Here is a 14,564-nt window from a genome sequence, read left to right on the forward strand (position 1 = left end):
TGGAACAATTGTAATTAGCTAAGAATTGACATTTTGCATATGATTTTTCATGCTGAAACTGTACCCTGTTCTTTGGAGCAGAAATTTCTATAAAGTAAAATAAATTGTGATGACAGAGCTAGCAGATATAACAAATGTGTAGAAAAAATGCAACCACTTGAAGTGATAAACAAAAACTACATTTTATGATGTGAACCATATTCAACTGTTATGTATACGCCCAAACTAGTCTAATACACAATATGATGGTAAATACATTTCCATGTCAAAGGCAAAACATTATGTAGCCATTTCAATTCCTTGCTAGTTGCTAGACTTACATTTTAGTTATTTAGCTAATAGACTTCAGTAAAACTTTGTGCATTGATCTACCTAGGTGGATAAATTATCTAAAAGGTATGTTACCCCATCAAAACCTGAGAAGCCGACCGTGCTTAGCCGTGTTTTTCTTCCTCTGCATCATTATGAGTTGAAAATCTGGCACTGCGTGTTCCAGAATCTACTCAGATTGGTTAAAAGGTGAAAATGTATGGTCACGATCCATTCAGTTCATTGGAAGAAAAAGCTATGGCCTGCCAATCAGAGTCCTCATGGGTATATCCGCTTGCAAACGCTGTGAAACATACTACCGCAGATTGTGATTTACAAATAAAAATTATGTAATCATAGTTCTAGCAAGATATTAGTGACAAAACTCTGAGTTTCCGTGTTTCTTAAAGTGTTATTAATGATTCCAAATATCAAGTTGGTTACAAGTATGCACATGTTTGTACAACTACACAAGTAAATACTTTTGTTTGGAAATCTTTTTTACAAGTGTGCAACATATTTTACAAATAAAAAAGTATGTCGCTGTTTTACCTTCATAGTTTTTATATGTATTTGAATTTATCCTAACACCTTTAGCTTCCTTAAATGTGAAGCGTATTGCTGCAATGTATGGACCGCTCTAGATTTTTACAGTTTGACACTGTACATTTTTTGTCTACTGTACTTTCACAGGCTTTGGCTGGTTGGCTGAAATAACTCTTGGCTGAAGAGAAGTTGCAGTTTGCCGGGGCAACTGAGGACATGATATCTGATATGGAGACTGACCCCAGTGGATTTTTGGTTTCCTCTCCCAGCTGGCACTCTGCTGAGTTTGAGTACCTGACCAAATTAGCTGACGAATGAAGGAGAGCCAAGCGCTCTTATGGGGAGAAGAGGGGTCGCCCAAACGACCACCACAGCCCTACCCTGGACACCGGATTGCTTAGAACATTTAAAGAGAAGGGAAGCTGTGGTTTACCGGGACACTGAGGACATGATGTCTGGTGTGGATACTGGATTTTTGGTTTCCTGATTAAATTAGCTGACCAGCGAAGGTCACTTGAACTGGACTGATTTACACACTCACACACACACACACACACAAGTCTCAGTTGCTGCTACCAGACCCTCTACTTTATATAGTTTTTAGTATCCTTATTATGGTGTAGTTATTTTGTTGTCCATTACTTAAAATGTTTTGCTATTTGTTTTTAGCGTTTCTATTGGTGCATTGCTGTGAGGTTAGTTTTGCGTAAAGGTTTTATTCACAATGACAATTTATTTTCTATTGTTACTCCTCAAAATCTGTACATTATTCCAAACCTTTGGCCGACAGTGTCCTTTTGAGAACTTTCTATTTTTGTATTGCTGTGTGGGAACCTGCAAGCAAACATTTCCACTTTAAATGTAACTGTGCATTATCTTTAATTATATTGCTGTTTTTAGTAATGTGTCCCAAAATGTATTTGATTTGAATTAATATACATAATATATTTTCTTGTAACCCTGTTAAATGTTTTGTATGCTTCAAAGAACGTTCTGTTGCTGCATCGCTGTGAGGGTACATACAAGCATTTTCTTTTCGAACTTGTTTACACTACTTTGACGATTGTACATCTGTTTATTTGTACACATTCATTGTGAAATACTGTATTTTTTGCAATTAAAAAAATTAAAGCATTTTACTGATATACGCTGTTGCTGAATAAACATGGGGGGGGGTAGGAAAAAGAACAAGGGGATAAGAGGGTGCGTTGAAAAGGGGGAGGAGTTACAGGGTAAAAGTCATAAAATATCCTAATGTCTATACTGGTGGACACTCGTTAAAAGTCAAGGTCTGGAATCATTGCCAGTCACAATCTGTCCTCCACTGATATGTTACTACCTCACAGCGGGGGGGACTGTAGTTCTCACGAGTGGCCTGGAATTGGCCACATTCGTAAGAGGTGTCAAGATAACTAGGACTACGAAACAGGGGTATTTGGCGCAGTGTTTGTGTGAGCACAGGTGCATAAACATGCATGGGTTTGTGTGTATCATGATGCAGGGCCCGGTGAAAACCACAATGACGGCTGCAATGTTGTGTGTGTGTGTGTGTCTGTGTGTGTGTGTAACCTGTGTGATACAGGCCCCGGTGAAGGCCACGATGAAGGCTGCAATGTTGTGTGTGTGTGTGTGTGTGTGTCTGTGTGTGTGTGTGTGTGTGTGTAACCTGTGTGATACAGGCCAGTCACAGTGTTGTGTGTGTGTGTGTGTGTGTGTAACCTGTGTGATACAGGCCAGTCACAGTGTTGTGTGTGTGTGTGTGTGTGTGTGTGTGTAACCTGTGTGATACAGGCCAGTCACAGTGTTGTGTGTGTGTGTGTGTGTGTAACCTGTGTGATACAGGCCCCAGTGAAGGCCACGATGACAGCCACCACGTTGACAGTCAGCTGGAACTGGAGGAACTTGGAGATGCTGTCGTAGACGTTCCTGCCCCACATCACAGCCTTCACTATACTGCTGAAGTTGTCATCCGTCAGGATGATGTCGGACGCCTCCTTGGCCACATCCGTCCCTGCGATGCCCTGCAAGGAAAACAATGTGTGTTTCAACAGCTGTCTTTTGCATGTTTTAACTGTAGCAGTGTCATTGTCAGAAGAAAACCATGCCTCCAATTTCGGTCTTTATATGTAATGAATCTCCCATTAATGTACTCATTACGTGACAGTGATTGTATCAATGTTGAATATTTTGTCAACCCATCTCACTGTTGGGCACATAAAGAATGCCAAGTGCCAAATCGAGAAAATGACTGCTTGGCTGGTGGATAACAAGCCAGGTTTGAGACATACCCTTCAGGAGCAATGTTTTAGTGTAGTCTGTGTGTGCGTGTGTGTGTCAGCCCCACGTGTGACCACAATTGCGTGCAATTAACATGTGTGTGTTTGTTGCATGTGAGCCCGGGCAGTGCTATGTCTTATTCATTGTGTTCAAAGAGCAGCCTCTAGGAACACTGCCTGACTTTATCAATGTACACACACACCGACAGAGCTACAGGCCAACCAGCCTGCCAGTTTGAAGTAATGAGCACTAACAATATCTTAACGCCACAAGGTTCAATGCATGGCACATACAAATAAAACATGACAGGAACTTGGTTGCTTGTCTGCTTTCTTACAATCCAGACTCTTTCTCAAAGTAAATATGACATTGGTTTTATTCCGGAGAAACACATAGAGAACAGGTTCTCATTCACAATAATGATAATACAATGATAATACAATCACGCAAAAAACAAAGAACCACAAAAAAGATAGAATAATTGAGAACCAGACACAAAAAACTGAAACCAATATGCCAGATGCATACAGACAACTGAATAAGCATTGATACATAACCATAAGTTATCTTATTACTTTATAATTTAATTTCTCCGTCAAATATTGCAGTCCTAAACAGGAGGGCAAATCAATGTCACACTATTTTAAAGCAGGTGCACTGCAACAACTATCCAGCGGGTGGCGACCCTGTTCCACTGCAGTGACAGCAGGGCTAGCGTGTTCTGTCGCTAGCTTTGGGAATGCTTAGGTTCCGTCGGGAGATTTCAAGGTCACCAACAATGGACCCACACCACGGTGAGTCACGGTGGCTACAACGCAGCAGCAGCAGTCACAGCTAGCATTTCTGTTCGGAACCAGATCAAACAACGCCTACGCTATCTACTGATTACAGATCCTTAAACCAGGTGGGTTACTGAGAACACAGAGGCCCTACTGGCACTGCATAGTCAGCATACAAAAATCTGTGGCATTTTCAGAAAGCGATTTGGGGTAGGAGGGCTGATCTAATCATATTGCCCATATCCATTCAGCACAGTATAAAAGGCAAAAGTGATCCTAGATTGGTATTTTTTCTTTTAGATGCTTTCAGAATGCAGTTGGCTGGCAGGTCCTACCATAGCAAAGCCCACGTCAGCCTTCTTTAAGGCGGGACCATCGTTTGTGCCGTCCCCTGTCACTGCAACCACCTGTCGCTGGTCGGTCAAGGTGCTGTCGATGATGCCTGGAGGACGCAACACAGTACCTCAGGAAGTATTAACAGAATAAGAACAGTACAGAGGAGAGAGGAGAGAGGAGAGGAAAGAGGAGACAGGAGAGGAGGGGAGAGGAGAGAGGAGGGGAGAAGAGAGGGGAGAGGAGGGGAGAGGAGAGGAGAGGAGAGGAGAGGAGGGGAGGGGAGAGGAGGGGAGAGGAGAGGAGGGGAGGGGAGAGAGGAGACAGGAGAGGAGGGGAGGAGAAAGGAGGGGAGGGGAGAGGAGGGGAGAAGAGAAGAGGAGAGAGAGGTGATGAGGTGTGAGGTGAGAAGAGGGGAGGAGAGAGGCTTGGAAAACAAAGGATACGTGAGGAGTGTGGCCCTTCTCTCACCTTTCACCAATGTGTGTTTGTCAGTCGGAGAGGATCTAGCCAGGACTCGCAGTTTAGGCCACACCTTGTCCATGCGCTCCTGCTCAACCTTCAGAAGGCAGACATCATCACAGCTACAATACAAATGGCTCAGCAAAATGATGTTGCCACGAGATAAGCACCGCAGATAAAAGGCTGAGTACGATGCAAGTACTGACACAGACACACTCCCCCAGTAGACCAGCTGGACAGCACAGACACACACTCCCCCAGTAAGCAGGCTGAACAGCACAGACACACACTCCCCCAGTAGACAGGCTGAACAGGACAGACACACACTCCCCCAGTAGACAGGCTGAACAGGACAGACACACACTCCCCCAGTAGACAGGCTGAACAGGACAGACACACACTCCCCCAGTAGACAGGCTGAACAGGACAGACACACACTCCCCCAGTAGACAGGCTGAACAGGACAGACACACACTCCACCAGTGGACAGGCTGAACAGCACAGACACACACTCCCCCAGTAAACAGGCTGGACAGGACAGACACACATTCCCCAGTAAACAGGCTGGACATACCTCCCCCTCTTCCCCCCCCCCCCCCCCCACACTGTACCTTACCTCTCCTTTCTCATTTCTGATCCTCCTGTTGAATTCCTTCCCGTCGATAGCCAGGAAGTCCTCTCCAGGGTGGATGATGCCACACTTCATGGCGATTGCTCTGGCCGTATTCAGGTTGTCTCCTGTCACCATGCGTACCGTAATGCCCGCGCGTTGGCAGCGTACGATGGCAGCTGGCACCTGCAGAGACACACACGCATCCAGGGATGAGCACACACACAAACACACACACACACACACACACACACAGTCATTTTGCAGCCTCTTCAATCCAGACTGATTTACAGTACAGTCCCAATTACATCCACAATGGGAATTATGCCCAGGCAACACTAGTGCCACCTTTCTAGCTACTTATTCGGGAACATAAACAAACATGCCAGTTGCCCACGTGCACTCTCTCTCACACACACACACACACACACACACATTCAGGTCAATGGGAGTCTCTTTGGGCATTTCACTCCTGGCGCCGACTCATTGCGGCAAGGATGGAATCGGCGTGTGGGCGAGCGGTGCTCTCCAAAAGCCACACGCCCACACGGCTGGCACCCCCAACCGCGGGCAGCTACTGGCGGATGGGTACATCACACCACTGCAATGCGTATGCAAGTATAACACACCGCCATAACACACTCCCGTATGCATGCATAACACACCCATAACACACTCCCGTATGAATGCATAACACACTGCCATAACACACTGCCATAACACACTGCCATAACACACTGCCATAACACACTGCCATAACACACCGCCATAACACACTGCCATAACACACTGCCATATCACACCCATAACACACTGCCATAACACACTGCCATAACACACCCATAACACACCCATAACACACCCATAACACACTGCCATAACACACCCATAACACACTGCCATAACACACTGCCATAACACACCGCCATAACACACCGCCATAACACACTGCCATAACACACTGCCATATCACACCCATAACACACTGCCATAACACACTGCCATAACACACCCATAACACACCCATAACACACCCATAACACACCCATAACACACTGCCATAACACACCCTAACACACTGCCATAACACACTGCCATAACACACCCATAACACACTGCCATAACACACTGCCATAACACACCCATAACACACCCATAACACACTGCCATAACACACCCATAACACACCCATAACACACCCATAACACACCTATAACACACTGCCAGTCCCACAGATCCACACACAGCTGTCTGAACACCGAACCTAGAGACCCGTCAGAATCGGCCTACGTCCCAAATGCCAGCCTGTTCCTTGTTCAGTGCACTTCTTTTGACCTGGAAACGTGGCAGTGGTTCGTTATGGAGGGCATAGGGCGCTATGTGGCGGGTGAATCTCTGAGAGAGAGACAACTCAGAGGATCAGAGGCAGGCTGATGTTGTGTGAGGAGGCGGTTAATGTGTGTATGTGTGTGTGTGTGTGTGTGTGTGTGCGTAACGTGTGTGGAGGAGGAAGTAAAGACCACATTATAATTCCACCTACAACCTCTAAGACACCTAATAGAGATATTTGCTGTCCTAAATGAAGATACATACAATCCAAAATGGAGATGTACACTGTCCTACAGTACATGGAGATGGGAATGGGAATAATGTGTATACTGTATACAGTCCTATATCGAGATAATGTATATATACAGTCCCAAATCAAGATAATGTATATATACAGTCCTAAATCGAGATAATGTATATATATATAGTTGCAAATGGAGATATAGGCGACTCAAGGCAGCTGATTTTGTGTGAGGAGGCGGTTTATGTTTGAGTGTGTGTGTGTGTGTGTGTGTGTGTCTGTCTGTGGAGGAGGAAGAAGTAAATACCACATTACCATTCCACCTACGATTTCTAAGACACACAAATGCACACCCACAAACCTAAGCATCCACTGCTAACCCCTAACCCCTCTCTTATTCATAAATGGACATATAAATATACACTCCTAAATAGACATATCTACTCCAAAATAAATACACACACACATATATATATATATATATATATATATATAGTCCTAAATAGAGATATACGTAGTTCTAAACTGAGATATACAGTTAAGCCCAAAAGTATTCATACCCATGCCAAATTTTGAGCCATTGTGATTTTCTATTTTACCAATAGGTTTCTTCTGGCAGGAAATGACATAAACAAGAGACAAAACATGGTAGTTTTACACGGTATACGGTAGTTAGGACTAGATACGGTAGTTAGGACTAAATATTATTTAGGACTAGATAAGGTATTTAGGACTAGATACTATTTAGGACTAGATATGGTAGTTAGGACTAGATACTATTTAGGACCAGATATGGTAGTTAGGACTAGGTACTATTTAGGACCAGATATGGTAGTTAGGACTAGGTACTATTTAGGACCAGATACGGTAGTTAGGACAAGATACTATTTAGGACCAGATACAGTATTTAGGACTAGATACGGTAGTTAGGACTAGATACTATTTAGGACTAGATATGGTAATTAGGACTAGATACTATTTAGGACTAGATATGGTAGTTAGGACTAGATACTACTTAGGACTAGATGCGGTAGTTAGGACTAGATACCCTTTAGGACTAGATATGGTAGTTAGGACTAGATACTATTTAGCTTTGCACACTCTTTGCATTTTCTCAACCAGCTTCATGATCTAGTCATCTTCATTATGTATGTACCTTTGTGGACCATATTATGGCATGAAATGCTCAAATAAGCAAAGATAAACAACACTCCATCATTAATTTAAGACATGAAGGTCAATCAAACTGTAAAATCTCAAGAACTTTGAACGTTTCTTCATGTGCAGTCGCAAAAACCATCAAGTGCTATGATTTAACAGGCTCTCATGAGGACCGCCACAGGAGAGGAAGACCCAGAGTTCCCTCTGCTGCAGAGGATAGGTTCAATAGAAATACCAGCCTCACAAATTGGCAATTAACTGCAGCTCAGATAGCAGCCCAAAAATATCTTTCACAGAGTTCAAGTAACTGACACAAATGTATTACAATAAATAATTGTATTTAGTTTTTTTTTAACAATTATTTGGTTATTAAATAATTCCATAAGTGTTATTTCATAGTTTTGATGTCTTGACTATTAATCTTCAATGTGTAAAATAGTAAAAATAAAGAAAACTATTTGAAAAAATAAATGATTAGAAAAGCCTTTGCTTTCCTAATAACGTTTAGACAAAGGGTTCTCAGTGTAATCACTAAAGATACTCCTGGTTTCTCAGTGTAATCACTAAATATACTCCTGGTTTCTAAGTGTAATCACTAAAGATACTCCTGGTTTCTAAGTGTAATCACTAAAGATACTCCTGGTTTCTCAGTGTAATCACTAAAGATACTCCTGGTTTCTCAGTGTAATCACTAAAGATACTCCTGGTTTCTCAGTGTAATCACTAAAGATACTCCTGGTTTCTCAGTGTAATCACTAAAGATACTCCTGGTTTCTCAGTGTAATCACTAAAGATACTCCTGTTTTCTCAGTGTAATCACTAAAGATACTCCTGGTTTCTCAGTGTAATCACTAAAGATACTCCTGGTTTCTCAGTGTAATCACTAAAGATACTCCTGGTTTCTCAGTGTAATCACTAAAGATACTCCTGGTTTCTCAGTGTAATCACTAAAGATACTCCTGGATTCATGTACACTTTATCATCTCTCCTACAACTCACTTTTTCTGTCTCACTCCTCTTTCTCTCTTGTCTCACTATTTGACTATTTACATTCTCCATCTCTTGTTTCACTCACTCCTTTCTCCCCCTGTCTCTAAAACCCTCTATCTGGGTATATTTCATTGCCTTAACCATAATCTGTTTGGTAGCTGAGTAAAAAACTTTGCTTCACAGAATGGATGTATAGTACATTCTCATCTGTACATTTATTACAGCTTCTGGCTAATGGCATCCATCCTTCTGCTGGAGTTAAAACGCTGCTGAAAAACAAAGCCGTTTCATTCTCACTTCCATGCAGAGATAACATCCATTCCTTCAAAAAGAAATAAAGTGACTATTTTTGCACAGTTCATTTGTTGTTTCAGATACACAGCTGCTGACACACAAGCACACACAAACAATAGTGGATAATCACATTTCCATCCTGTCATCACATCATTAGCCCTTTGTACTAGGCTAGTATAGTCTGGTTTCCATTCAACCCAATTATCTTGGAGAAATAGACATTTCAGTGCAGATGTTGAATTAATTCTAATTTGCTCTGCGGATAATGTACTGAAATAATGTAATACAGAGGGGAGGTGAGGAGAGGGAGAGAATAAAACAATGACAATGACATTTGTCAATGTAAATGTTGGACAAACGGCATGAAGTAACCTGGTAGTGTTTGAGGTTCTCCAGCCAACATGGGTGTATTTGTTAAACAAGTGTTTTGGGTTCTCCAGCCGACATGGTTGTACTTGTTAAACAGGTGTTTTGGGTTCTCCAGCCAACATGGGTGTACTTGTTAAACAAGTGTTTTGGGTTCTCCAGCCGACATGGGTGTGGTCATGAGGGGTCTGGCTAAACCTGCAACCTAGTGTCATTATGGCTCATTCCATTATCATTATAAACATGATCATTCTTAACCTGATCATTATAAATATTATTATATTAACATGATCATTATTAACATTATCATTCTTAACATTCTCATTCTTAACATTCTCATTCTTAATATTTTCATTATTAACATTCTCATTATTAACGTTATCATCCTTAACATGATCGTTATTAATATAATTATTTACATGCTCATTATTTATGTTATAATTCTTAACATGCTCATTATTAACATTATTAATAATAACATTAGTATTATTATGAATAGTACCACAATTATTAAAGTACTACAGGTCATAAATGAATGTAATCAATAATGCGTGTATGCTACTCTAGATAGGAGAATCAGCTAAATAAATAAAATGTAAATGTACTGTAAAATTCATTTTTTTCACTTACATTTAATTTAGTCATTTAGCAGATCCTCTTATCTAATGACATTCTGTGTTTAAAAAATGTATTACATAAAGTACTTGCACATACTATGTTAATCCACAAAATAATAGTAGTATAAGTGTATAGATAAATATTCATAATTTAATAAAGCTTAATGGTTGTAAACACTGTTCTTTGGTTCTATATTTTTATTTAGTTTTTCTGTACTTCTGTTCTGCAGACAATGTAACTCACATGCAGTCACCTCCAAGCATCGGACAATTACACAGCAAGCCTCTGGACAGAGAGAGAGAGCGAGGGGGTGAAGAAAGAGAGACAGACAGAGTGAAAGAGAAACAGTGGGAAACGCTTGAAGAGAGATGGAGAAAACGAGGGAGAAAAAGGGACAGAAACAGACTGAGAGAGAAAAATGTAGAGGGATTAATTGGAAGTGAGAGAGCGAGAGCGGTAAAAGAAGGGTGAATAATGCAGGAGTACAGTGTGTTTCTTAAGTCTGCTTGTCTGCAAGGAGCGGAGAAAACTGTCAGTTGAGGACAAGTCTCTACAGCAAACCATCATAACATATCCCTTCACGCTCTCAGGAGACCACATCTCAACCCATTATAATGTCCTTTCAATCAGACGTCTGCTGTACAGCACATCCTAAAATAGTGACACTGCATGGAGGCACAATTCCTGCACTGCTAGAACATATTTTAGAACTCAAGGGACATGGACCTTCAAAATAAACACCTATAAGACAATGTTGAGCCAAGTGTGTCTGATGGACACGATTCTGGGGATCTGGTGTGTGGAGTAACAGGAGAGGCAGAGTGGAGGACGGCTTTGCTTTATCTTCCAAAACAATATACTATTCGGAAGTAAAAAATACTAACAGTTTTTAAATAAAACATACAGCACTAATTCTACAGCATCGACAGCATCGAACTTCATTATGGATAACACAATGGTACAGGAATACCTGTTCATACAACGCCATGACCCATGACCTATGACAGGGTGTTTCTTGCATCCGGAGCATGCAGACACACAAACATACACATACACACACACACACACTCCATCTGACTCCGGTCTGACAGGGTCCTCTATGCCAACCACACACACACACACACACACACACACACACTCCACCTGCCTCTGGTCTGACAGGGTCCTCTATGCCAACCACACACACACACACACACACACACACACACACACACACACACACTCCACCTGCCTCTGGTCTGACGGGGTCCTCTATGCCAACCACACACACACACACACACACACACACACTCCACCTGCCTCTGGTCTGACAGGGTCCTCTATGCCAACCACACACACACACACACACACACACACACACACACACACACTCCACCTGCCTCTGGTCTGACGGGGTCCTCTATGCCAACCACACACACACACACACACACACACACACTCCACCTGCCTCTGGTCTGACAGGGTCCTCTATGCCAACCACACACACACACACACACACACACACACACACACACACACACACACACACACACACACACACACTCCACCTGCCTCTGGTCTGACGGGGTCCTCTATGCCAACCACACACACCGCCGTCAGCTCATTGAGGATGTCATTCTCGTTGTCCCAGAGGGGTTCTGGGTCGGCTGGGAAGTCTCGGTACGCCACACAGATGGTCCGCAGCCCATCACATGCCATGGGCTCGATGACCTTCTTTACCATCTCGTCCTTGTCGCGTGGACGGAAAACTCTCGGCTCGCCCTCCGCATTCAGAATCTTAGTGCACCTGAGAGAGACAGAGGGGGTGAAGTGAGAGGTCAGAGGTTATAGTTCAGGGGGTAAGTTGACCTCATAATTCCTTAATAATAATCTACAGTAATATGTCTACAAGTGGAAAGGGTGTCTGATTACACAGAACAGGACATTTAAATCCCTTGTGCTAACATTTTAGTGTCAGCAGTAACCTGCTTGACAAATGTTGAGACAAAGAGAAACAAGTGCATAGCTTCTGAAACCCAGGGACAGTAGCACTGTTACTTGGTTATGAACTGCATCAGTAAGCTACAATTAAAATATGCGCATATACCATGGAAAAACACATTAACAGACTGAAACGGCAGACGTCTTGTCTGATGCAGTTGAGTCGTTATGTTCTTCTGGCAGACAGAAATGTACAGTAAAGACTGTTAAGGCAGACTGAAGTATCATATGAAGAGCTGCCTTCCAATCCCACTGAACAGCGGTTGGCTCTGAGTTATGGAGCTAGCTTGAAAGTGTTTTAGTGCAGATGGTTTCCAGAGTACACTTTCTGTTAGTTATGATTACACAATAAATTATGCTATAACTCCTAAAGTACTGTAACCTGTTGAGATGGGGATAAGGGAAATATTTCATTAGGGGTTTCAAGTTAACAGCTTCCATCTTGGATTGTTTGTTACCAGGCCCATAACACCGCTGGAATCCCAGAAGTCCCAGAAACCCAGTCTTGTGGCCAAGCAGGGACTTTCCTCTTCAGCCAATACCTACTCATTTCAGCAACCTGTGAAGATCCACCACAGCCAGATTCCACTGGGCACACATTAGATGCTCTGGGAGGCATCGATAGCGCTTCACTCGGTTTCAAGAACCACTGCCAAAGGTAAACTGTACTCCCCAGGTCTACAGGACAATGACTTAGCATCCCCTCACAATGTGTGGGAGGGTTGCTGGTGCTGAACCCAAATGGAATGATGGGCCATTTTCCGTGTTTTTTGCCAGAGATATGGTGATACTCCTTGACATGCTTCTATTTTCATTCTGGCCCACTTTAAGTTATTTTAAAGTTTTCCCAGCAGGTGTGCAGTTGTGATCACGGTTGTCATGTCTTCCACACAAGGCCTGATGGGTGATAGACCCCTTATATGCCCCCCCACTGCCCACAGTGGGACCTTGAGGGAATGAAACCCAGCCCAGCAGTGGTTATGTGGAACTAAGCCAAAACATTGGCCGGTCAGGGAATATGATATGGAGAGCTCGTGTCTCTCGCCTGGTGAATTGTTTTTGGTGATAAATCGTTCTTTACTGGCCCAGACATACGGACAACCCTGAGAGGCTGATTTTCTTTGCAGACATTCTTTATGCTTCTGAATAATACTTTACCCATTACACTGAAATAGCAAACAGCAACACGTACAGAAATGCACTTGTATTTACCAACTAGGAATTACTTTGGGATAATGTACTTGATTTGACTGTGATATACAGTATGGTTATATTACATATGTCATTCTGGAAAAGAACATCAACCAAATAACTTAAATAATAAATATGTAGTTGTACAACTCATTCCAAGTTGTACTGCCACTCGTTAAAAGCCTGGCAGAAAAGGCTAAAGCCTTGAGTACATGAATGATTAACATCATCATAAATCCAATACTTGCAAAATTGAAACCAATCCTTCAAATCCATCCTTAGCTTCAAAGGCTCTCAGAGAGGATTGTAATTGATCTCAGAACTGTAAAAGTAGATGGGGGTAGGTGAGAGGATTGGAGAGTATTGGACAGACCCTTTCCTTGGTTTTGGAGGCAGTAAACGGAAGACAAACCAATATTCATCATGGAACCTGTTATCAGGATCAGCTGTGAGCACATAATGTCCGGAATATGATGTCAGAGGCTCGGTTGTCCGCAATACTTAATACAGACAATACTAACGCTTGCACTTATACTCTTGATTTGCCCTATGGTTACTTAGTTTTGTAAAATGTACTTGAATTTCCTAACTGTAAGTTACTATGGATAAGAGTGTTTGCTAAAATGGAAAATGAAACTAATAAGGGAAGCATTTGGGATAAAGTACTAACTTCTTGAGAACAATCTCAGAGGCTCCCTTGCTGTACATCCGGAAACCGCCTTCTGGTAGTTTGATGACAGTGGACATGGATTTCCTGACTGAGTTGAAGGTGTACACCTGTTGGAATTAAAATTTAGAATTAGAAGTTACAGAACTTTAAGCTTTGTTGTTAACACAATATGGAAATTTGAGTGAGGCTTCATCTCATGATGATTGACATAAAAACAAACAGAAACATTATTACTGTCAAGAGCAACTTCTGCATTGGCGGCAGCTAATTGAAAACTGAATTGAATGCTTAATTGAAGACTGAATTAGAAAAAATTAAGATCATCCTCATCTCCATGACCACAATTATCATCTCCATGACAACCATTACCATCTCCATGACCACCCTTACCATCTCCATGACCGCCAT

General features: G+C 42.3%; 1 protein-coding gene across 13 annotated transcripts in view; it reads right to left on the reverse strand.

Moving 5' to 3' along the window:
- The window catches only part of atp2b2 (ATPase plasma membrane Ca2+ transporting 2), a 176,049-nt gene that overhangs the window by 14,881 nt on the left and 146,604 nt on the right, over positions 1–14,564 (reverse strand). For all 13 annotated transcript variants that reach the window (XM_034295860.1, XM_034295855.1, XM_034295856.1 and 10 more), the window contains 6 exons: positions 14,157–14,263; positions 11,867–12,101; positions 5,323–5,502; positions 4,716–4,803; positions 4,247–4,353; positions 2,685–2,876 (listed from right to left, as the gene is read on the reverse strand). In XM_034295860.1, coding sequence (XP_034151751.1) covers positions 2,685–2,876; positions 4,247–4,353; positions 4,716–4,803; positions 5,323–5,502; positions 11,867–12,101; positions 14,157–14,263 — 909 coding nt within the window. The remainder of the gene's footprint in view (positions 1–2,684; positions 2,877–4,246; positions 4,354–4,715; positions 4,804–5,322; positions 5,503–11,866; positions 12,102–14,156; positions 14,264–14,564) is intronic.

This window comes from Esox lucius, chromosome 2 (assembly GCF_011004845.1).
Source record: "Esox lucius isolate fEsoLuc1 chromosome 2, fEsoLuc1.pri, whole genome shotgun sequence".
Lineage (NCBI taxonomy): Eukaryota > Metazoa > Chordata > Actinopteri > Esociformes > Esocidae > Esox > Esox lucius.